Source organism: Rhinatrema bivittatum, chromosome 7 (genome assembly GCF_901001135.1).
Source record: "Rhinatrema bivittatum chromosome 7, aRhiBiv1.1, whole genome shotgun sequence".
NCBI classification, from domain to species: domain Eukaryota; kingdom Metazoa; phylum Chordata; class Amphibia; order Gymnophiona; family Rhinatrematidae; genus Rhinatrema; species Rhinatrema bivittatum.
Window position 1 is genome coordinate 124,184,075 of NC_042621.1, and position 25,387 is coordinate 124,209,461.

Consider the following 25,387-nt stretch of genomic DNA (forward strand, 5'->3'; position numbering starts at 1 on the left):
TGCCGATCTTCCTTTTATCTTTATTTTATAACTTACACGCATCCATAACAGAAGTAAAGTTACATGACAGGGTTTCTGGGCATGCGCCCAGGCACAAAAATATTTACGCACGCATCTCAGCGTCATTCCCCAAAATGCCCACGCCCTGCCAAGACTACACCCATGCCCCGCCCCCTTTTTTGAAAACTCCCAAGATGTGTGCACTGTGGCATTTACGCAATTATTTCAGGCGGCTTTTAAAATCTGCCCAGCGCGTGCAACCACAGCCTATTTGCGCATCCCCTAATTAACGTGCGCGTCGAGCTTTTAAAATACGCGTATTAATGTGAACGTTACGGCACTGTCCCCCCCCCTACAACATTCCTTCTAATTTTTGAAAGCTTACGTGTGTAAAAATGTTTCTTCTGTGCAACTTTTTATAAGCTGAGTTACAATTTGTGTGCTGGGAGCCAGTATAATGCAAATAATATCGAGACTTCTTTTGCATGCTGTATTTTACCATCTGCACAGGGCTCACGACCTGCGTGCATGCACACATGTGCACAGCTTAGAGGGTTTAGGGGATATGATGCCTCCATTGTTATAATAAAAGTGCTTGATATACTTACAGGTGACCCCATTTGTCCTTCCTCCCCCTTAACGCCCTTCGGTCCTGGCACTCCAATAAGTCCTGGTTCTCCCTTTGCCCCAGGAGATCCATCCTTTCCAGGAGGTCCTTGTGGACCAGATGATCCCAATTCACCTGGTTTACCCCGAGGCCCCTAAAACAAAAGGATGCTTAAATATATAATCATGTATACTTCATATTTCACATCCAATATTAAAACATTTCAACAAAACGGACCAAATCAATAATTAACTTGAAATGCACAGCTATAAATACAAAGCTAATGTAGCTGTAAGTTTAGAAGGGCATTTGTTATGAGTCTTGGGTTCGGTTTGTGCCCGGACGTTAGGTAGCAGGACAGAAGGACGGCAAAAAAGTAGCAAGAAAATACCAGTTTGATTGGGAAACTTTGAGATCATTCAGAAATTTGCTATCTGACAGTAATTCCACAATAGAATCAAAGGGGTCAACTTTCAAAGAATTTAGGCCTCTAACTAAGCAGCCAATGAAATAAAGAGTGCTTTAAAAGTTTGTGCTGAACAGTTTCTTATCATATGCACTAAAAAATAGGGATGTGAATCGGGCTTCTGACGATTGAAAATATCGTACGATATTTTCAAAATCGCCAGAAATCGGGGGCTCCCCAAAAACGATAGGAAAACCCCACGAAATTGTTTGTGGGGGTTCTCTTATCGTTTTTGGGGAGGGCGGGAAAATCAGCACACAAAAATAACCCCTAAACCCATCCCGACCCTTTAAAACTAATCCCTTAGCTTCCCCCACCCTCCTGACTCCCCCAAAAACTTTTTACAGGTACCTGGTGGTCCAGTGGGGGTCCCGGGAGCGATCTCCTGCTCCCGGGCCATCGGCTGCCACTAATCAAAATGGCGCCGATGGCCCTTTGCCCTTACCATGTGACAGGGTATCCGTGCCATTGGCCGGCCCCTGTCACATGGAGGGAGTACTGGATGGCCGGCGCCATCTTTAAAAATGGCACGGGCCATCCAGTGCTCATACCATGTGACAGGGGCCGGCCAATGGCACGGATACCCTGCCACATGGTAAGGGCAAAGGCCATCGGCGCCATTTTTATTAGTGGCAGCCGACGGCCCGAGAGTGAGAGATCGCTCCCGGGACCCCCACTGGACCACCAGGTACCTGTAAAACGTTTTTAGGGGGTTGGGAGGGTGGGGGAAGCTAAGGGATTAATTTTAAAGGGTCGGGATGGGTTTTTTGTTTATCGGCTCAGGCGCAGCCGATAAACAAAACCACGATTGGGCTGGACGAAAAAAACCCACGATGTGAATCAGAACCGGAATCAGAACCGATTCCGGTTCCGATTCACATCTCTACTAAAAAATAAATTAATTCAAAATATGATTTATGTGAATAAAATATTTAAAAACATATTTTGTGCATACAAATAGTCTCTTCAGGGCATAAATCATGATTAATGTGCACAAAGCATGATTTAGGAGCATAAATTGTGCACTTAAGAGTTGTTTACACAAAAGGGTGAATTTTAAAAGCGTTGCTTGAGCTAAAAAGCCCATACATGTGAGCATCTGGGCCACACACAAGCAACGCATATTTTAAAAGCTGGAAATCACGTGCAAATATATGCGTGCACAAGTATAAAAATAGGGGCAGACAAAGGGTGGATTTGGAGGCAGGGCATGGGTGTCTCGAGGTGGGGCTAATAGTTACCCGAGTAACTCTGAATTTTAAAACTAGCCACCGCAGTGGCAGCGGCCTGTTAGCCGCATATTTACTGCTGCTCCTGATGAAGTGTAAGTCTGTAGAAATCTCAGATTATATCTAACACGCCAGGGGGAGGGGGAGGAGTGAACTTGGGGGAGCAAAGGATGAAGAGCCAGAGGAGTGTGGATGATCTCGAAATGGACTGGGCAAACTGGTGGACCAATGGGAAAACTGGCTATGTCCTTCACGTGAGCATGCTTTAAAATCTGCTTACCTGCACACATTAAAGCCAACGATTTCTTAAGGAAGACGCGAAGTACATTTGCCCAAGTAGCGGCTTACAATTAGGCGCACATATACATGCGCTAGGCACATTTTAAATCTTATGTGCATAAATGCGCACATGATTTAAAATTCCATATGCATGGGAATGGGTGCCCGCACACTTGTTTTAAAGTTCCCGTCAAGGTATGAGGAGCATAATATTGTTCTTCTTAGGAGCATAAATTGTGTTCTTAAGAACTGTGCACACACATAACATGAATTAGGAGCATAAGTTATGCTCCTGAAAGAAATAGGCACAAAATGAATTAGCAGCATAAGTTGGCTCATAAAAGTTGTGTGCCCAAAATACATATGTTTTATGTGCATACACGTTGAGTACAGAACCCTGATACCATGAACTCCAGATTTGGTCCCATAGACAAACACTAGCCCCAGAAAATGTATTCTCTTTATTTTTTTTTTTAATTTAATTTGTACGGAATTTCCATTAACTTAGGCCTGGATTTTCTAAGGTTGCAGACCTTAGAAAATCCGGCGGTAATGGGGGGCGAAGCGGGGGCCGGGCCTGCAAAAGCCGGCAGCCATCACACCACTGCGGTGCCACCCCGACTCCTCCTCTTCCGGGGCCGACTCTGCCCCGACTCCACCCCCATTTAGTGATCGCACGCGAAAGGGGACTTTTGAAAATGACCTCTTAGACAGCAAACAAACTAGTCACTGAAAACAAGGTCATAAGGGAGCAAATGAAAACACATTTATATAGGAAAAAAAATAACTGCAATTATACCTTAGTCCCAGGAACCAAGAAATTAGAGGAGAGACCAAGGATTTCAGAACGTAATACACCATCAAAATAAGGTACAAAAGAAGTGCCAAGGGAAAAGAAAATATAATGGATAATCTTCAATTCAATAACTAGATTAGCAAGCGGCATCCCCAGTTGAGGTGTGAGAATCAAGAAAAACCCTTAATTGAGATGGATCAAAGAAAACATATCTTGTATTATTAATATTCATAATACATTTACAGGGGTAACAAATTACTATCTGAGCCCCCCAGCTGTCTAACTTCTTGACACATAGTTAAGAATTTCTTCCTTCTTTGCTATGTAGATCTAGTAATGTCTGGGTAAATCCACAGCTTTAGACAATAGTAATGCTTTTCTCTATTTCGAAGAAATAATCTCAAAATTAGATCCCAATCAGAAGGAATTGTTGTAATTATGTGAGTTTGTGGATCCTTGGGTGCTGTGGAGGTGACCACGCTCACGGGGAGGAGCCCCGTGAGGAGGCATAGCACTGGGCTAGACTTGTACTACACAAACACAAGAGTTCTTTTATTGCACAGCTTGAAGTGAACCACCAGAAGTGGCAGTAGTGAGGCAGTCTCGTAGTTGCAGTCTCAGGGACCTTGGCAGAGGGAGCCCTTCTCTCTTTGATGACATCAGAAGGTTCCGCAGCAGGTCTCCCAGCGAGGAGATACTGTGGCTGAGATAGACTGAGAGTTACTCATTGGGGGGCCAGATTTTCAAAGAGGTACACGCATAACATATGCACGTATCCCCTGAAAACCTAGCCCAAGCTCCCCCTGCACGCGCCGAGCCTATGTTGCATAGGCTGCCAGTGCGCAAAGCCCCGGGACGCGCGTAAGTCCCGGGGCTTTCCTGGGGGGCATGTTGGGGGCGTGTCGCGGCCAGCGTGTCATCGGGGGCGTGTCGCGGACGGTGCATCATCGGGGGCGTGGCCGCGGCCTCCGGACCAGCCCCCGGACTGGACCATGGTGCGCCGGCGGCTGGCCCGGCATGCACAAGTTGTGCAACAAAGGTAGGGGGGGTTTAGATAGGGCCGGGGGGGTGGAAGGAAAGTTCCCTCCAAGGGCGCAGGCTGCGCGTGTATCTATTGAAATCCAGTGCACTTTTGTTTGCGCCTGGTGCGCGAACAAAAGTACGCGCGCGCGTAGTTTTATAAAATCTGCCCCTAGGTGTTTGCTGTTGATATGCGATTCCACCAGGTCAGTTGTAGAAGGTACAGGAACCGAGGCAGGGAGAGCAGGCCCTCGAGGAGCGAGTACCTGTTCCCTGTAAGGCACCTGAAATAAAGCAGAGGGCCCCCGAGGAGCGGATACCCTGAAGGGCAGAGAGAGAGAGCTTCCTGCGGCAGCACGGAAGCAGCAGAGTAGCATAGACAAGAACGGATTTGAGTCCTTGCTAACTTGGTGAGCTAGCAAATGAGTGAAGGTAATATACTCGGATGGCGTGATGTCAGCATGAGGGAATGCCCTCAAGGTTCAAGCCAAGGGTGGTACAAAGATGTAGGTTGCGCGCGCACCCTAGTAGGTACCTGGGAGGAGCAATGGCAGGAGGGTGCACCATAGACGTTCCGGGGATGCCAGAGAGGTCGGCCTGTAGACGCGGTGGTAGCCATCTTGCGCAGGTAAGTGGGAGGAGCCGTGAATAAGGTGAGGCAAACGGGGCGAAGCTGTCGAGGACCAAAGGCCGCAACAGATATACAACATGGTCATCACCAGAAGTTTCCAAAAAAGTAGAAAGATCAGGAGTAGCAGTAGCTGAGGCTTGGTTACCCAAAGCCATATCTTCTTTTTTCTCAACTGAGGTGTAATAGATCTTGGAGATAGGTGGCAAGGCTTCCGGTGAAATTTTTAGAACATCTTGGAGATATTTTTTAAACTGATCCCATGTGCATATAAGGTTAATATGGGGAATATTAAAAACTCTCAGATTCAAATATCTAAGAGCATTTTCCGAATTCTCCAACTTTTTAACTGTTACAATCTCTCCTTACAATAAATCACTTTGAACTGAGTGTAGCTGAATTACTTTTTGATCCAATTCTGCTATCTTAGAAGAATGAGAGGAAACTAAAGGGTCTAAAGTATGAATTTGATTGTGTGTATATCAGAAGTCATTGAAACCAGTGAGGAAATGGCTCCTTTTTCTTATTGCGGGCGTTATCCATGCAAAATTATAGCATTTTGATGAATCTAGGGGTTTGTTATGTTATTGTTATTCTTTTATTTTTGTTTTTGCCACTTATGTCAAAAGACCCTAAGCGGCTCACAAAAAAACATCCATAAATGAATGCAAACATTTACAATTAAGCAGTTAGCAAATAATAAAAAAGAAAATAAAAAGCAAATACAATTAAAAGAGTATGTGTTAAAAGAAAACCTTAAAATTCTCATTAAGGGGGGTATTTTCTAAAGCTAGTGCACGCAATAGATAAAAAGGGGCGGAGTCGGGGCGGCGTCTGCCCCGGAAGAGGAGGAGTCGGGGTGGACGCCGCAAACACAGCGTGGACGGCGAAAAGGTAAGGAGCCTTTTCGCTTCCAATTTTGCGCCCAATAGCACCACCTTTTATGATGGCGCTATTGGGTGCGAAAGAGGTAGTGATCGCACCGCGGAGGTGTGATCGCTGCCGGCTATCGCAGGCCCCCCCCCACTTCGCCCCCCCCCGCCCCCTGTACCGCACGTTTCACGACGCCGTAGTATGTTAGAAAATCTAGGCCTAAATTATTAAAAGATTAATGAGGCAATTTTCAAAACAATACAGGTGCCTTGCAAAATTAGTGGTTCCTTTAATCTAAAATTGGATCTAAAAATTGAACTTGTGTACATGCCTTCCCTTTGGGAACTGCCTGGGGAAAAGGCACCAGTAGAGACCTGCATCTTATACTTTTTCCTGTGGATACCTTTTGCCCTTTCATGCAACACTGTCTAGTTTGGAAAATGCAAAAACTATGTGCTTGTATCATTCCCTCACCCCATCCCTGGAAACACCTCTGCTTAGTGCAAGAGGATGAGAAATTTGCAGCCAACCATTTTAGCTGCAAAAATGGTTTTTGAACATAGCCCTCCCCATGTTTCCTGTTGTATTTTTCATTGCACAATCTTATCCAAAATCATTGACAAGAAAGCAATAGAGATTGTACCTTCTCTCCATCATGGCCAGGCGGGCCTGGCAAGCCAATTTCACCCTTTGGAACAAAATGATCATTGGTGTCATTATTATTATTATTATTATTATTATCAATAAGCTTGTGAGAAGTCATCTTCAGTGAAGGATATTTAGGATCAGATTTACAGATGGTTATTGTTATGATTAAAATTTATATGCTCACAACAAAACATACACAATAAAGCATACGTAAATAAACATAAAACAACACAAAATAAGCATTACTAGCCATAGGATGATAACTCACATTAACATTAACATCAATCAATCCCATCTCATGACAACATCTGTACAACAGGTCAGAACCAAGCAGCACATTAACAGAAGGAAAGATATCCACAGTTTCTGGTGTGGCCAACCAGAAAGCAAAAATAAAACATGAGTCTTGCTCACAAAGTAAGGTGGGTTTTTTAAAGTATTTTCTTAAACACTTTCAGGCAGGCAAAATTAAAGCCAAAAATTAAAAAAAAAAAAAAAAAAGCCTGCAAGTTAGTTTGCTTGCCAAAGAGCAATAAACAGAGAAATGCAAAATTAGCTAAGGATGATGATGATGCATGATTGTATAAATAAACCATCAGTTGGATTTCAACGTCAGTATTTGTTATCAAGATTGTTAAGAACTGTAAATTAAAAGGAAGAGCGTGATACATTTAAAGACAGGTGAGAAAAGTAGGGGAGACAAATGGTACGTTTGCAGCTATCAACATCTCTCTGAACCAACATCTCTCTGAAGTCCTCTGCAGTCGATATACAACTGGCCATGTGCAGAGAATATTAATCACACAAAATTTATCCAGTTAACTTTAGGTCTACTTTTATGATCGATTAGAGTTACTTGTATACTTTTGACCAGCCAACACCAAATATCAGGGTTGAGCAGGTGAAGTTTAACTGCACCCGGGAATGCCTCCAACACCACCTCTTTTTATCTGGCTAAATTTTGTGTGGGCAACAATTTGTCTGGACAAAATTTTAGGCAGTTAAGATGGGGAAGAAGAGAAGGGGAAAAGAAACTGAAATTGCAAGTTTTATCCAGCTGGACACCCCTTTATGCCTGTTTAAAAGTGTTTGGTCATTTGTATCTTGTGTTATTGGAAAGTTTTGACATTTCCTGGCCTAGGAAAATGTTCTCCAGTGTGGCTGCCACCTTATTCTTCTCTGTGATGTGTTTTTTTTTTTTTGATCTGTGGATCTGTCTATTCTTGTATTTAACTTCTGACCAGTTTTACCAAAGTAGCATCCCTCTTCACATTGGCTGCTCCATGTTATCTATGCTAGATTAATTGACGGGCCTGAATATCACCCTTTTATGCTAAATGTCTTTTCCATGCATAAATTAGGTGTCCATGATGGGTACTGGCAAAGTCTGCAGCGAGGCCTCTTGCAGGGTTTCATGAAGCTTGTTTCTCACCAATCAGCTTCAAACAGAAATTTAAAAAGAAGAAAATAGTGCAAAATCCTAGCCCTGCTGTCAGCTGTGTAAGCATATAATCACAGGGACCCTACGATTACCCACGCGGCAGAAAGACAGCATAAAAGGGTCACATTCCTGCTCTTCTAGTAACAGAGCACTAATTAAAAACCTAAAAAGTTTAACATTAAAAATATTTGCCACTTTGAAACAAATTCAGGGACTTGATAGAGATATGGATTTCTTCCCTCCTGATCAGACATAAGATCTTATTCAAAAAGGACTCTTTCCTGCTCTCTGCCTATGCAAAAAAAATCCCATAAGCGCAAACCATTAAACAAAATCATTAAACAAAACCCTCGAGTTCTAGGACACCTGCCTCAAGTCCATAAACAACCTTCTATCAAGCCTCAACTTGATCCTGAACACAAAAAAGACAGAATATCTACTTATCTCGCACGACGGCAATTTCATACTGTCTAACCCCCATCCTGCAACCCTTCCCACTTTCTCCTCCCAAGTCAGAAATTTGGGAGTCCTCATGGATAAACAACTCAACTTCAAAAGCTTCATCAACAACACTACCATGGACTGCTTTTTCAAACTCCAAGTTCTTAAACGACTTAGACCTCTCCTCCACTTCCACGACTTCCGTACAGTACTTCAGGCAATCATCTTCTCAAAAATAGACTATTGCAACTCTCTTCTGATCGGCCTCCCTGCAAATACCATCAAGCCATTACAGATGGTGCAAAATGCCGCAGCCAGAATTCTAACCAGATCCAAAAAATGGGACCACATCACCCCTATCCTCATGATCCTCCACTGGCTCCCTATCAACTACAGAATCCTGTTCAAAGCTCTAACCATCACTCACAAAGCGATATTCAACATCACACCTTTGGACTCAAGATCCCACTCAGACGGCATTTACCATCCAGGCCAGTAAGAGCAGCATATAAAGACACCCTCCAGGTTCCTTTTCTAAAAACAAATTTAGGAATGAGAGCCCTCTCAGTGTCTGGTCCAAAACAATGGAACTCTCTTCCCCCAGACCTTCGGCTTGAACACTGCCCGGTCACTTTTAAGAAAAGACTCAAAACCTGGTTGTTTAAGCAGGCCTTTTCCTATTCAAATAATCTTCGGAACTAAAACCTGCCCGATCATGAGTAGTACGTTTGACTCTTACTATCATTTATGTCACTTTAGTCTAAAAACTTATGTCCAGATTTAGCTCCACTACTAAGGTTCTGTTTGCCTTTCACTACGGTTCTCATACCTAATCTTAACCCCACCTGCCTCTTATTATTTTGTAGATTGACACCCTGATATGCCCTCAGTTTCCCTGATATTGTCTTTACTATCCATTGTTATCGTCAATCCCTAGTTTGCTGTTTCGTAGTTTTGAAGATCTTAGCCTATGCTTTCAAGTGTGTATTATATTTACTCTCTCCGATACACGGTTTCCGTATCAATGTTATCGGCTTGAATTATTTTACTGTAATCCCTAGTCCTTGGTAATTGTTCGCTCCTGAAGCTCTGTTACTGTTCAATGTAATTGCTTTCATTTTCGGAAGCCCTGTTACTGTTACTGTTCAATGTAATTGCTTTCATTTTCGGAAGCACTGTTACTGTTACTGTTCAATGTAATTGCTTTCATATTCGGAAGCACTGTTACTGTTCAATGTAAACCGAACTGATTTGTAATCTTTTACAAGAATTTCGGTATATAAAACTGTTAAATAAATAAATAAATAAATAAATAAACCTCTCCCGAACCGGGGAACGCCTCCCTCTTCTGCAGATAAAAGTACATGCATTGAGGCCCTCTGCATGTACATTTATGTGCATATGGGACAGGCAGTGGTTCTAAATGCCCATTTCTATGGGTAAAGCACTGTTTTATCCATGGAATGGCTTTGAAAATTAACTTCCTAAAAGGGAAATTTTCAAAAGCCATTTATACATGTAAATGGATTTTGAAAACTGCCCACCCTGTAGGTGGGTAAAAGTAAGAGCATTTCATATGGAGGAGTTCCTGGAGCTGGATTAGGCCAATGGAGGCCAACAACGCGTGCCAGTTCTGAATTTGCAAAACTACGTGTGTGTGTTGTTTTTGACCGGAAAAAGAACCTGAAGGAAAAGCATCTGCAAATCTCTACGGGCGCTTTTCTGTGAGCAATTTTCAAAGGGAGCTCACGCTCATGCTCTCCCGTTGAGAACTGGTGCTAAATCTGCAGGTAAAATGCCCACGGACTTCCCACCTTCCTATGCAGTTTGTAAAAAACTGACCCTCCAGCAATGGCTGGGACTCCCGTTCCCCCCCCACTCCCGGGAGGGCGGCCAGCACCCTCAGCCTCGGCCGGCCCAAGAAGCAGAAGCAAAGCTCAGGAATCAAACCCAAGTTTCTGACATGGCGGAGCGCAGCCCTGATGCTGAGGCACTGAGCCAGTCCTGCATGCAGACTTTTGCATGTGTCATCTTTCCTCCCACAAGCTGCAGGGAAGTAAAACCTTGGTCAGATGACCTGCTATTGCTGAACTGTGTAAGCACACTGGCTTGTAGGCTATTTACTTTTTTTTCTCTCTGATACTGCACGAATCTCTAAATCTGACCCTTAATCTGAAAAGGATCAGCAGAAAGATAGAATGCTGCTAACGGTGACTGGTTCTTGTTATTTTCATCAAAAAATGATACCCACATATATAAAGGAAGTAAATCGTTACCTTCTGTCCTGGAGGCCCTGCAGGCCCTGGAAGTCCAGGTGGTCCCTAAAGAAGATAACTCATTTTAACAGTACTATACTTTTGTTTTCTTTAAAAGCATATGATAAAGTTGCCCCAAGAAATGTTAAATGTAAATTAGAAGGGGAAAAATAATGCTGCATGGTTTTCCAAGAAGACAGAGGGAAAGAGAAAGGAGCTTTGGAGGGTATAGAGACTACGGCCTGAGAAAACAATGCAGGATAGTACAAAATATGAATCATTAACCAGGAAAACATACAGAGCTTTCACTCAAAGCACAAAGAGAGCATATTATTCAACCCAGATTCAGAATTCCATACATTGTCCAAAGGAATCATGTTAAGTAGTCAATAACTTAATGAACAAAGATAATAAATAAAATGATCTTGATATCAGTTGTGATAAGACAGCTGAGTATTTCTTTAGTAAAGTGAAAAGAATTGTTTCCTCCATTCCATCTTGCAATGCTGATGACCTGGATGATACGGAGCCTGTCTACTTCAGTGGACTAAAATTAGATGGATAATAATAACAGACATTAAACGATTAATCTCACAGTTAAAAGTTACTAATTGTTTGCTGAATTCATGTCCTTTTTGGATCGTTAGGATTTTACATGTAGTATTTTATGAACATCCTGAGAACATTATAAAAACTTCCTTAATTGAAAGATGTATGCCTAATAGTTTTAAAAAAGCAGTAGCTTGTCCAGTAAAGAAGAAATTAGATCTATCAGCAAGTGAAGTTTTTAATTATCATCACCCAATATACAATTTGCCTACTCTAAGTAAGATAATTGAAAAATAGGTATGCATCAGCTGGGAGATTTTATTGATGAGCATAACATTATTTTTTTATTCATTGTTTTTTTTTCTGTATGATGTTTTATGATTTGTTTTTTATTTTGACATTTGTATTTTATACTTTGGAATCTGCCTAGGACAGGCTCAGGTAATAGGTAGAATACAAATTAGTATAAATAAATAAATAAATATCAGTATGGATTTAGAAATGGCTGGGGAACCAAGATGTTGCTTTTCTCTCTGCTGGATGCTCTTTGTACTAACTTGGATAAAGAAAAATGGGCTCATAAAATTCTGCTATCACAATTAAGATCCTTAGGGATGGGCGCTGCTGTGTTTGATTGGTTTTCTTCCTTCTTATCACATATGATGCACAGGTGAGAGCTGGAGAAAGATGGGCAGCTTGGAAGGTACTAGATGCTGGTGTTCCTCAGGAGTCAGCAGTGTCTGCTGTTCTCTTTAATTTGTTTCTGTAGACGCTTGGGAGAGTGTTGCCCTCCCCAGGGGGGGGGGGGGGAGTTATTATATATATGCAGATGATATACAATTTTGTGGGTCATGTGAGTCAGCTGAGAGCCTGCTTGTGGATCTACTTAACTGTTGTCTTAAAGCTATTAGCAACTGAAACCTGAGATTCTGAGGCTGAGTAAAACTCCATTCCCATCCCAGATAATTAGATTTTAATGATGTAAGGATACTGGTGGCCCTAGAACTGAGGAATTTAGGGGTATTATTGGACTCTCATTTGATGTTTAAACTGCAGATAAAAAAAAAGGTGGCTAAAATGACATTGCTTAAGCTTAGAATGATTCACCCTTTGAAATATTTCATATCTAAAGAAGACTTAAAATAGTGGTTCAGGTATTAGTCTTAAGTTATTTAGATTATTGCAACTCCCTATAGATTGGATTACTTAAAAAATTACGAAGAGTCCTATAGCTTGTAATGAATGCTGCTGTCAGAACAATAACTGAAGCAGGATTTTTTAATTTATTTATTTAAGGTTTTTTTATACCGGCATTCAAGAACTCGTTCTCATCATGTCGGTTTACAGTAAAACAGGGGTGCAAAAATATAACCAAAAACATAAATAAACGTGGAGAAGAGAAGCAGTTACAATTAACAAGGGCTGATGAACTGGGGTTGTAAGAAATAAAAGAGATAGAGGAGGATAATTATATACAAGTGTACAATGTAAATAAGGAGTCCACTATATATACAAGAGAACAAAATAAATATGGAGTCCACTATATACAGCTACTTAGTATAGGAATTATTGATGGATAATAATACTGCTTTTCTGTGCACCCTACGACTTAATATCATGGCGATATTAAGTCGGAGGTCCCGAAAGTTAAAAAAAAGTTTAAAAAAAAAACCATTGAAATCGGCCCGTGGCTCGTGGGTTGAAAACCGGATGCTCAATTTGGCTGGCGTCCGGTTTCCGAACCCATGGCTGTCAGCGGGCTCGAGAACAGATGCCAGCAAAATTGAGCGTCAGCTGTCAAACCTGCTGACAGCCGCCGCTCCTGTCCAAAAAGAGGTGCTAGGGACGCGCTAGTGTCCCTAGCGCCTCTTTTTGCCATGGGCCCTAATTTAAATAAATTAATTTAGTGAATCGCGTGCACAGGAGAGTGGCCTGTGCGCGCGCCGGGAGAACAGGCGTTCGCCCGCTCTCCCGTGACTTTTACTGTATCGGCCCGCGAGTTAGGGGAGAAACAAACTACATGAAATTTAGGAAGAAGCTTAAAGCAATGTTATGTCAACAGGTTTATGGGAATGAATTAAATAATTTTTAAAATGTTTTACATATTTTATGTTCCTTTTATCAATTATGAGTGCAAATTTTGTGATACACTTTGAACCATTTGTATTGGAGATGAGTGAAATAGAAGACTGAATAAATACTGAATAAATACATAAATAACAGTGGGATTATTGCTGTTAGAAAAAGACTAAAACTTGCGCTTCTATCACTGCATTTTCCAATCATTAAAGTATCTGGAAAATTTGGAAAACTATGAATGTAGAATATTTTTGTGGTCCACCCCAAAAAAAGTATGTTTGTATGAACACATATACACAAAATATTGGGAGGAGGTTGGCAGGTTGATGATTATAATATGCTCAAATGAGGCAGGGTTGCCTACACGGTTATATGAAACCCCAACCTACCACCCTAAAAATATTTTCCTTGAATGTTGAGATAATTGAATCCCACTTGACGTGTAGGTTATAAGAAATACGGAAAAAAGGAGAATATAATAACATCAAATACAATAGAAAAATAGATCCTCACAGTGAATGAACCTGTTGTTTCTCTTTTGATATAGAGTATATTATAGACACTGTGCAAGTGGCTAGATTTTCATTGGTTTAACTCAGAAATTAGCCAGCTAAATGAATATTTGGGCACTTATCTGGCCTATTGTTAGGAGGCTAGAATTTAGCAAGCTAAATTAGGAGCACTCTGGGGCTTAAATGGGAGGAGTTGAGTTAGCCAATATTCAGAATTAGTTGGATGACTTAGCCATCTAAGTCTGGTCAGGCCAAAGTTAGGCGGCTATAATTAGCTGGCTAACTTTAAGATAGCTGGTTATACTCAATAGTGCGATTTCACTATTGAATATACCTCCAAAGTTAGCCAGAAATGTTTATCTGGCTAAAGGCTTCATTTACTAAGCATTTTCCCCGTAGACTGGGAATGGGAGAAAAGCCTTAGTAATTTAGGCCCAAACTTTGCTAACTGGACTGTGTCTGAATATGGACTTCATAATTTTTAATTGTGTATGAGAAGGGCTGGAGGGGAGGATGCAAAGCTATGAGGTTCACCTTGGGTGCCTAATACACTTGCCCCAGCCCTGAGAGTGTGTCATACACAAAGCCACGTCATTTCCCCATATCCCACTTCCCCCAGGGGGAAAATGCTGGGGAAGGGTGGGAGGAAATTGGCAGGGTTCCTGGGAGTGTGACAGGGTTGCTTACTTCTTAGAAATATCATTAGACCTCTATCTGCCAGTCCTCTGGAATCCTGATCCCATCTCCCCCTTCCCCAGCATTTAAATAGCCAAAAGGGCTAGATGCCAAGAGGGACCTTCTGTTTTGCCTTCTCACTGACTTGACCTATGCCGGGCATTGTGGGGTAGATTTTCAAAAAATGCGCGTTCGCGTACTTTTGTTGGTGCACCAGTCGCAAACAAAAGTACGCTGGATTTTAGTAGATACGCGCGTAGCCGCGCGTATCTGCTAAAATCCAGGATCGGCGCGCAAGGCTGCCGATTTTGGGCAGCCGGCACGCGCCGAGCCGCGCACCATTCCCTCCTAGGCCGCTCCGAAATCGGAGCGGCCTAGGAGGAAACTCGCTTTCGCCCTCCCCTCACCTTCCCCTCCCTTCCTCTACCTAACCCACCCCCCCGGCCCTATCTAAACCCCCCCTACCTTTCTTCACGGATTTACGCCTCCCAGAGGGAGGCGTAAATCCACACGCACCAGCGGGCCGCTGGCGCGCCAAGATGCAACCCAGGGGCGGTTCCGGAGGGCGCAGCCACGCCCCCGGACCGCCCCTGGCCGAAACCACGCCCCTGGGCCCGCCCCCGAAACGCCGTGTCGATCGGCCCCGCCCCCAACACGCCCCGACACGCCCCCGTCAAAAAACCCCGGGACTTTCGCGAGTCCCGGGGCTCTGCACGCGCCGGCAGGCCTATGGAAAATAGGCGCGCCGGCGCGCAAGGCCCTGCTCGCGTAAATCCGGGCAGATTTACGCGAGCAGGGCTCTTAAAATCCGCCCCTGTGTGTGTATGGGGGGGGGGGGGGGATTAACTCTTTCCTCTCCTCAGGCAGCAGATTGCTTTGAGCTGCCCCTATGATTTGTGATGTCAATCAGGCCTATCCAATTTTATTGGTTTTTCATTGGTAGCTCAAAGCAAGTTACAGTCAGGTACAGCTAGTATTTTCCCTGTCCCTAAAGGGCTCAAAATCTATGTTTCTACCTGAGGAAGTGAAGAGTGAAGTGACTTGCCCAGGGCCACAAGAAGTATCAGCAGGATTCAAACCCTGGTTTCTCAAACTACAACCACAGGGAAGGACAAAGCATGTGTATGTCTACTCCCATGGGTCAAAACTGATTATATATGTTTGAAAGTAATGGTTTGAAACATATCTTTTGTGAAATGATTTTTTATATGCAACGACATTTAAAAAAAAAAAAAAAGCTTTAGGAGTATGGGTGAATGAGCAAGAGGACTCGGGTATCTCTGCTATGGAGAGGTCTTGCACTTCTTTCATGGCTTGCTGACACCCAATTAGTGATGCTCAGTGTGCATTACTTGTTTTGATTGTTCACCTACTACTTTGCTTGATGCTTTGGACTACCCTGAGGTTGAATTTTGACTTCTTGGACAGTTTAATTTTTTAGTTTCCTGGTTCTCAGCCAACTGCTCTAACTACTAGGCTAGTGTTTTCCAACCCTTTCCTGGAGGCACACCTAGCCAGTCGGGTTTTCAGGATTGTCATAATGAATATGCAAAAGAAAGATTTGCATACACTGGGTCTCCAGTGCAATAGGTTATTCCTCCACTTGGCAAGCTGTTCATAAAAACCTCCAGGACTGAGGCCTTGACTGCTTAATATAAAAGCCACAAAGGGCAGGTAAAAAAAGACTTCCTTACCATCAGGGCCAATGTTCGGATTTCCTAGAAAAAATTAAAAACAATAAAAATGATTAAAGTCAGCACCAGACAAGTCAGCTGATTTCATAAATCTGCAGCAGCTATCAGGACCAGGACTCACTAATGAATCCCTGAGACGGGCAGGGAGACAGATTTAAGGATCTGGCCAAAGATAGGGCCAAAAAAGTTCACAAAGCCTGCAGGTCAGGTGATGTGAAAAAAGTTGCATAGAAATAAAAGAGGTAATTCTCAAACACTGCGGGGACTTGCAAGATATTTTTCAAAGGAACACACCCTGGATAATTTCTCTTTGAAAATTCAGGACTGGCAGGGATGGCCTTTGTACTGGCTTTCCAGCATATATGAAGAACACACAGTAAAGGACAGAGAGAGATTTTGAAATGAAATCCTCACGTGCACTTTGCCTTCCTTGCTCCTTTCCCCCATGACATTTGGCTGCTGAGGTTCTTACTTATTTGGCTAAATGGCAGCCACTGAATTTTTGGTTATGTTCAGCAGTCACCACTTAGCTGGATAAGTATTTATCGGGATAAGTAGATAGCTGGATTTCTTGTGGGCAGGCAATGGGCATTTCAGGGTAGCGCTACTTATCTGGACAACTTAGCTGGATAAGTGCCGATATTTGGACTTATTTGGTTATGTTAACAGATAAGTTAGAGCTGCCATATAGCAGGTGTAACTTAGCTGGATATGACTTTTCCAACTAATTGGCTATATCTACAGGGATATTCAGAAACATACCTGTGCTGCTAAATATCCAATGTAAGTTAGCTGGATAAGTCTTACCTAGCTAACTTACCTGATTGTTTAGGTTTGAATACTGAGGCCATTATTTTTTGAGGATATTTTTCTCCTCCAGAAGTTGCAGGAAGTTGTATCTTTGAGCAAAAGATGTGCAATTTCAAACAATAATTGTTGTTCCTCTGTCTTTCCAAATAAGGCTCAAGCTGGCTTACAACATTATTAGTACAGAGCTTACAATCTAAGTGGATACCTGAGGCAACAGGAGATATATTAGAAAAACAGAAACATGACAGCAGAAAAAGACAATATCTTTGAGTCTACCTGTTGCGATCCTGCTCGCGGCTCTCACCTCTCTTCAGGCCAGTCGGCCCGACCTCCGATGTCCTTCTACCAGCACAGCAGGAGCTGTGCCGGGGATCCCCGCAGCGGCAGGAGGCCGCCATCCTACCAGCGCGGCAGGAGCTGTGCCGGGGATCCCCGTAGCGGCAGGAGGCCGCCATCCTACCAGCGCGGCAGGAGCTGCGCCGGGGATCTCTCCCGCGGCTGGAGCTGCACTGCAATATCCCTTGTGGCCAGGAGGCCGCCAACGCGTCTCACATGCGGCAGGAGCTGCGACTGAGTGTCCCCCGTGCACTTCCTGCACTACCCAGCCGCAGGGAGCCATCCGGGTGTAGCTCAAGCAGCCAGGATGCTGCCAACAATACCCTCATGCGACCCGGAGGTCGCTAACATTACCATGGGTTCCCCGTGGATAAGGGCCACCATCCCCAGCCTTGCCTGTGTTCCGAAGCCGTCTCTGGTTCTTCTTCAGCAGCAGGAAGCCGCCTGGGATATCGAGGCCTGCCCTAAGGCCTGTCTTCAGCTCCTGCTTTAGCTTGGCCTCTTCCTGTGCAGCAGGGCCGCTGTCCAGGGTTCTGCACTGCTTCCTGCTAGGGGGTGAAGCTGCGCCTCGTCTCCCTTCTTAAAGGGACAGCGAGAGAGTGTCCACTTCTGATGTCATCGAAGGATCCGCCTCATCCTGCAGCATAAAAGCTTCAGTCTTCATTCTTTCCTTGCCTTCGCAAGGAGTAAGTCCTCCTTAGGACTCCACGTCTGCTTCTCCTCCTAGGCACTCTGTTCTGTGTGGGATCCCATGTCTTCATCGTTGTTCCATGTTCTGGTCTCTGCTCTGATGTCTTCGATGTTCCTTGATGTCTTTGTCTCCAAGTTGTTCCAGACGTTCTCCTGCTGTTCTGTTCCTGTCCTGACGTCTTCGTCTGTTCTAGTTGTTCACCTGTTCCTGATGTCCAGATGTCCGCCTGTTTCCTGATGTCCTGATGTCTTCAGCTTCGCTGACCCATCCCTCGTGATCCGCGACTAGCTCGGCTGGGTTGAGTAGGGCGTGTAGTGGCTCAGTGGTCCGCGGCCAGTCTGGCTGGACTGTGTAGGGTGCTGGTGGGTCACTTCAACCGATGGTGCCATGGAGTCATCTCACCTCTTGTTTGGCCTGCCTTGTTCCTGAGTCTATCTTGATGTCCGTAAGCCTGATGTCTGCCTTGCCTTGATGCTCTTGCCTGATGTCTTCCTTCTCTGGACAGATCCTATCCTTCAGTGTGGACCGCAACCAGTCCGGCTGGACTGTGTAGGGCACCTGAGGATCTGGTCGCCTGCCCGTTCCTGTCCTTGGATTTCCATGGCTCTGATGCCTTCTTGTGTGGCCTGTGACTCAGCCCGGCTAGGCTGAGTAGGTCGCCAGTATGGACATTGTTTGCCTGGAGGTTCCGGACTTTTAACCATTGGTTTTAGTCTTGCCTTGCCATGTCATGCCTGTCTTGCCATGCCTTGCCCTGCCTTGCCTGTCTGTACCTTACCACGCCTTGAATCTTCGTCTGCCCTGCAACGCCTGATGTCTTCGTCTGCCTTACCACGCCTGATGTCTTCGTCTACCTCAACACCTGAGTCTTCGTCTACCTCCAAGCCTGAGTCTTCGTCTACGTTCATCTGAGTCTTCGTCTTGTGCCATGTCTCCAACCACCTTGCCCTCTGTCCAACCTTCTGCTTCCCGCAGCTCCCCACGGCAGTCCGAAAGGGCTTGGAATAGTCGGAGGACCATTCAGAGACCACCACTGCGTTGGTGGTCTCAAGGAAGTGTGCAGGTTCGGTCGAGGGTCAGGGAAGTCTTACCGCAAGGGCACACATCTCTTGTCCCGTGCTGGGGAGCGCCCCCTGGCGCTCCCTTCCATCCACAGCGCAACACTACCATTTTTATGGGGGGTTGTTCCATGCATCTGCTACCCTCTCTGTAAAGAAATATTTCCTTAGATTTCAATGGGTGCCTAATCCTTTGTCTTAGGACACAGGATGACTCAGAAGCAAGAAAAAGGGCTGAAAGTGAGGAGAATTTTGCCTTCTTGACCCTTTGTTGTAATTGTCTTAGGGTATCAGCTTTCCTGAGAGATGTATTCATGGGTTTCCAAAGAACAGACAGACAAGTGGATCAGGTACAGATATAAGCTTTTACGTCAGGTTTACTGAGTAACGGGTACAGACAGATCAGCGTTGTTAGTGACAATAGAAACCATTCATTCCAGTCCCAAACCAAGGCTCAGTGAAGTCCACAGGGTCACAAGCAAGCAGGTCAAGTCCAAAGTCAGAATGCAGAATTCAAGTTCTGTGACAAGAATCAGGCAGCTTTCATATTGTTGGGAATGCATCCTTCTTTCCAGCAAACCTTTTCATGGACTTCCAATCAATCTGGTTCCTTGATAATATGGCTTTCGAGACATCTTTGTGGACATTTCCTCAGGAGTTTTGGTCTTTTCCTGTATTCCCAGGTTAGTCTAGTGGTTAGGGAATCTGTCTACTGACCCAAGATATCCCTAGTTCAAACCATATGGTGACCAGAGGTCACATAGTGGTTACAGCACTTCTTCTGCCTCCTCTCTTCTTGTGAATCCACATCTGCTCTCTAGAGCTCATAAATAGCCAGCTCTGCAAGCCACAGGTTCTGAAAGAAGGTTACTCGATATATCTGTAGGGAGAGGTAGGTCCCCTAGTCCATAAGACTTGCACTTTCCTTTACACCCCCTCCATTCACTTTCTGGGCCCCCCGGTCTTATTTTTCCCTTTTTTCTAATTAGAGAGTGGAGTGCCTCCAGCTGACATGGTATTGTTCTGCATAGGATGCTAGGTTATTTTGTTTTTATGGGTTTTGTTTTAACTATTTTTATTATGTATACTATTGTAACATGCCCTGAACTTTGGAGGGAGCGAGTTATAAGTAATTTCAAATAAATAAACAAGTTAATTAATTAATATATAAATAGTTGAGAACCTCAAGAAAGAGTAATCATTGTTTTGAAAAGATTAACCCAGTTGGAAGTTGATGGTTTTTGTCCTGAAATCTGAATGCAAATGTATTCTGTCTGCTATGAACAAGGTCATGCTTGCTTGCCAAGTATTTCTCTAGTGGGATGGCTTGTTTTAAATACTGTTCTCCATAATGTATGGTAGTCAGGTAGGTTAGTGTGGTTATAGTGATATAGAAAGACAGTCTAGGAATGAGTAGATTTTGTGTGACCCCTGTTTAGAGTTCACTAGAAAGGTGCCATTCAGTAAAACTTAGAACTTTCCAGTGGTAGGAGGTTCTGGGAGGAGTATCTAGTGAGATATAAAGGTGTTTCCACAAGCACTGGAAATGGTTGCGAGATGGATTTCTGAAACTGTGGCACTTACGATCTTAGAAGTTAGCCCTTAAGGCCTTCAGGGATAGAAAGGTGGATTGGCCACTGTTAGAAACAGGATGCTGGGCTTGATGGACCCTTGGTCTGACCCAGTATGGCATTTTCTTATGTTCTTATGTTCTTGAGGAAGCTTGCTGGAGGATCAGTAGAGAGCTCCCTCCAGTACATCTGTGGGTCATCAAGACGTAAGGACCCTAGGTCCTCAGGGACACCAGTTCTGTCTGGGAAAGCCCACAACTGGAGAAGTGTTGTAAGAAGAGAAGGATCCTGTGTTCTTCAGTTGGTTTCAGGGAAGAGAAAACCTTTGTGGGGAGCTTGAAAGGGAACAATATCTAGAGGATTTCTGCTGCAGTGATTGGGATGAAACTGTGAGTAACATCTGTGTAGGATTTTGTGATTTGACAGAGAAGCTGCCTTTGATATTAAGTGCTGGACTGTATTTCTTAATTTTTCCAACTATTTTTCTAACTTTCTGGACTTTAAAATGTGATCTTTAAAATAAATTCCTTTTTCTGTTCTGGAATACAACATTGGTGTGGTGAATTGGTTTTTTTGTGTGCGTGAGTCTCCCCTTGGGCCCCATAGCATTCTGTTATTCCCTAATGAAATGAACCCTGGTTTGGGGCTGCAGGCAGGTCTTTTCCACCCTTACAGTCACCGAAGGTGACCCCCAGGGAAAGGGGGGTGGGGGGTAACATTTATGTGAAACAGGTACTTGGCAAGTTTCAGATGACTGAACTTGCTGCCAGGAGGATACACTGTACAAACCCATCATATTGAGCTGTGATATAAGAAGAAGGAACATTGTTTATGTGATGCATTCCTAGCAGGAATAATTCAGGAAAACACCTCGACAAACTTAACAAAATGACTATAGGATACAGAACATTTTGACTGTTCCAGAAGTTTTATATTACTGGGACTATTATTTCATGTGCTGCAACACCAGACTTAAACAGAGAAATATGTCACAATATGCAGGAATCAAAATGTAAAATTGTTAAAATATGATTTTTTTTTTTTAATAAAGGAGGAGGCGAGGACCTGCAGTGTAAATAGCAGGACTTTTGCTTTAAAAGTGTCACAAAATGCTCAGCAATGGGACCTGGAGGCATCTATGCAACTGTTAAATTTGTAATCTGTTCTTCCATCTTTCCTCTGTCTGTCCATTCACACATCTAGAGGCTACAATAATGTACTCATGTGATCCATGTGCAGCTGCATATTTTACCTCACAAGACAGAGCGGCCAATCTGAATGAGGGATTCAGACTTTTCTGGTGAATAAGACATGATGGCTTGAAACAGCCCGATCACACCTAAATTGTCTCAGTGTGCAGGTATCAGAGCCGCCTACCTGCAGTGCCTCATTGATGTTCTCATTGTACTCTGTCATTTCCGCCTTCCCTACATCTCCCTTGGGGCCCTGTAAAAATGAATCAGTTTCAGTCAGGGATTTTGACTTTTCACTGCAGACCCTGCAAGCCATTGAACTGCTCACATAATGTTACAGAGTTGTGCCATTTTCCAGAAACAGAGATGTCGATTCATTTAGCCATGGAACGAGAGGAAAGCAGTATGAGAAGATACACAAAAAGGACAGCCATGCAGGTCAAGGCTCGGGTGAAGTAAACACATAAAGAAATAAGAAAGAAATAAGTAGCCCATGAACAGCAAAAGGGCATGAGACAGCACGTCCAGTTCTGTCTTCTTCTTCCAGATGTTCCATCTTCTGTTCCTGCCTCTTTTCTGCTGACTGCATCTCTAAATTCATCACTACAGTGCAACTGATTGTAAAATTATCTAGATATGCCAAAGTGTCACCTACCCTCAGCCCAGGAGGACCCTGCTCCCCAGCCACTCCAGGCTCTCCCTGCAACAATATACATAAATTAACATTATGACAAAAGTATTATCAGATTTGCCATCTCAGCAGCACTAATACTACAGAAAATTAGACATGACTTGATTTATTGGACCAACTTAGCATTATCTAAACATGTTGCTGTATCTGAGAATCCCTCGTCAAATGTTCTTCTGCCTTGTCATGAATTTAAATGTAATATAATTCAATATATCCTTATCAACAAAAGAATGTAGAACTGATATCTCTATATTTGCTTCTTTACAAGTGAAGAAGGCATCAGTGAAGTATTTCTCATGCTTCCCATAAATGATTCAATAGCAACACCTTCCTCTTTCCAGCTTCATTACTATAGTCAGTCTCCATGGTGTACTAGAGATTCTTGACAGGGGCACATATAACTCTGCCATTTACCCCTTTCTCCAGCCCTCTAAATACCTTTTCTCCCTGCGGTCCTGGAATTCCAGTCTGGCCAATATCACCAGCTTCTCCCTAAAAGTAAAAAAGATAATAATGGAGAAATTACTTACCTGATAATTTCATTTTCCTTAGTGTAGACAAATGGACTCAGGACCAGTGGGTTTATGCTCCCCTGCCAGCAGATGGAGTCAGAGCAAGCTGACTTCACAGTATATTTATGTATTTATTTATTTATTTAACACTTTTTTATACCGGCATTCGTAGGACACATCATGTCAGTTTACAAGTAACTAAGAAAGGAAATTACAATGAACGAGGAAAGAGGGCTAACTGGATAATATACAAGAGTACAAGAGAAGAGAGTCAACGAGCAGAGTTACAACATTTTGCATTCATGTTAGGATTAGATATGCAAGTGAACTTATAAACAATGTTAAGGAGGCATGTGCACTTAAGAACTTAGCATATGAAACATATTTACAGTATAAAGGAGGCAAGTGCACTTATTTACAGTTAAATGCTGGTGCAGAAGGAAGGGAGTAGAGAGGGAGGGAGCGAAAAGGGGGAAGGAGCGGAGGGGGTAGAGGGGGTAGAGGGAAAAGGGGGTACATTAAAGCACGGGTACTTTCAAGGAGTGGTTGTTAGTGACCCCAGGAGCGGTTGTTAGTGACCCCAAGGAGCGGTTGTTAGTGACCCCAGCCTGCCAGTATTCTCTTCAAAAGCAACTGTGGACAGACTAGCAAAAAACTTGATTAAAAAACATGATTAAAAACAGGTAACCAGAACTGTACCAACCATAAACACTGAACTCATGTAAGATTCTAGGTACCCCAAGCTAGGGCCTGGATGAACACTTACCATTAATCCCTTGGGACTCAGATTCCCATAGGAAGACTAATGATACACTCATGCAGCAGCTGAGGGCAGGAAGCTGAGTCCATCTGTCTACACTAAGAAAAACAAAATTATCAGGTAACTAATTTCTCCATTTCTTAGCGTATAGACAGATGAACTCAGGACCAGTGGGTTGTACCAAAGTTACTCCCCAACTGGGTGGGAGGCTGCCCGCAGTCCAGTCAAGACCGCATATGCAAAGGCTGCTTCCTCCTAGGCCTGCACATCCAGACAATAAAACCTGGAAAAAGTGTGTAAGGAGGACCACATTGTAGCTCGGCGATATTGACGGGAGACAACAGACTAACACTGACACTGCCTGAGCCCTAGTGGAATGGGCCCTAACCTAAATAGGCAATGGCTTTCTAGTATCTACATATGCGGATATGACCATTACCTTAATCCAACGAGCTATGGTAGGATGCAAAGCTGGAGCACCCTGCTTACTTCTGCCATGGAGAACAAACAGGCACTCCGTCTTTCGAAAAGACTCAGAGACCTCCAGATACTGCATGACAAGACGCTTAACATCCAAGGAGCACAAAAGGCGAAACTTCTCTGTATCCCTGACCTTATCCAGAGATGGCAAGGATATGGACTGATTCAAATGGAAGTCCGAGACTACCTTAGGCAAGAAGGATGGAACAGTATGTAGCCTTAAGGCCCCCAGAGTCAACCGAAGGAATGGCTCCCGGCAAGACAAGGCCTGCAGCTCAGAAATCCGACACACAGAATATACAGCCACCAGGAACACAGTCTTCAAGGTCAACAACCTTAAGGAAAGGCTATGCATTGGTTGGAACATACGGCCCACCAAAAGGTTCAGCACCAAATTAAGGGGGTCATTTTTCAAAGCGATCGCATGCGAAAAGGGACTTTTTGCGTGCGATCACTAAAAAGGGGCGGCGTCAAGACCGGAACAGGAGGAGTCGGGGCAGCACCGGGATGGACGCCGCAAAGACAGCGTGGATGGCAAAAAGGTAAGGAGCCTTTTCGCTTCCAATTTCGTGCCCAATAGCAGCACCTTTTACGATGGCGTTATTGAGTGCGAAAGCTGGCAGCGATCGCACCGCAGAGGTGCGATCACTGCCGGCTTTTGCAGGACCCCCGCTTCGCCCCTCCCCCATACCGCGCGATTCACGACGCCACAGTAGGTTAGAAAATCTAGGCCTAAGACTCCACAATGGAACTGGTAACCTCAAAGGAGGCTTAAGGTGCTTCCCTCCCTTCAAAAAATAGGCCATATCAAGATGAGATGACAAAGAAACACCATTCACCAGGCAAGAGCCACAACCTGCACCTTCAAGGAATTAAGGGCCAAGCCTTTATTCAATCCATCCTGCAAAAACTCCAGAATGAGAGGGATCTTAACTGAATGAGGAAGAACACCCTGCTTCTCACACCAGGCCTGAAAAACTCTCCAAACCTGCATATAAGTCAAGGAAGTGGAGAACTTGTGAGCACAGAGTAAAGTGGCAATCACCGCAGAGGAATAACAATTAGGGATGTGAATCGGGTGCCCAATCTTTCC

At 43.9% G+C, this 25,387-nt stretch overlaps 1 protein-coding gene across 1 annotated transcript in view; it reads right to left on the reverse strand.

Moving 5' to 3' along the window:
- COL13A1 (collagen type XIII alpha 1 chain) overlaps nt 1–25,387 on the reverse strand; it is a 578,485-nt gene that overhangs the window by 133,279 nt on the left and 419,819 nt on the right. The window contains exons 26-32 of the mRNA XM_029610690.1: nt 22,981–23,034; nt 22,507–22,551; nt 22,036–22,104; nt 16,193–16,216; nt 10,705–10,749; nt 6,542–6,586; nt 609–761 (exon numbers count right to left, since the gene is read on the reverse strand). Coding sequence (XP_029466550.1) covers nt 609–761; nt 6,542–6,586; nt 10,705–10,749; nt 16,193–16,216; nt 22,036–22,104; nt 22,507–22,551; nt 22,981–23,034 — 435 coding nt within the window. The remainder of the gene's footprint in view (nt 1–608; nt 762–6,541; nt 6,587–10,704; nt 10,750–16,192; nt 16,217–22,035; nt 22,105–22,506; nt 22,552–22,980; nt 23,035–25,387) is intronic.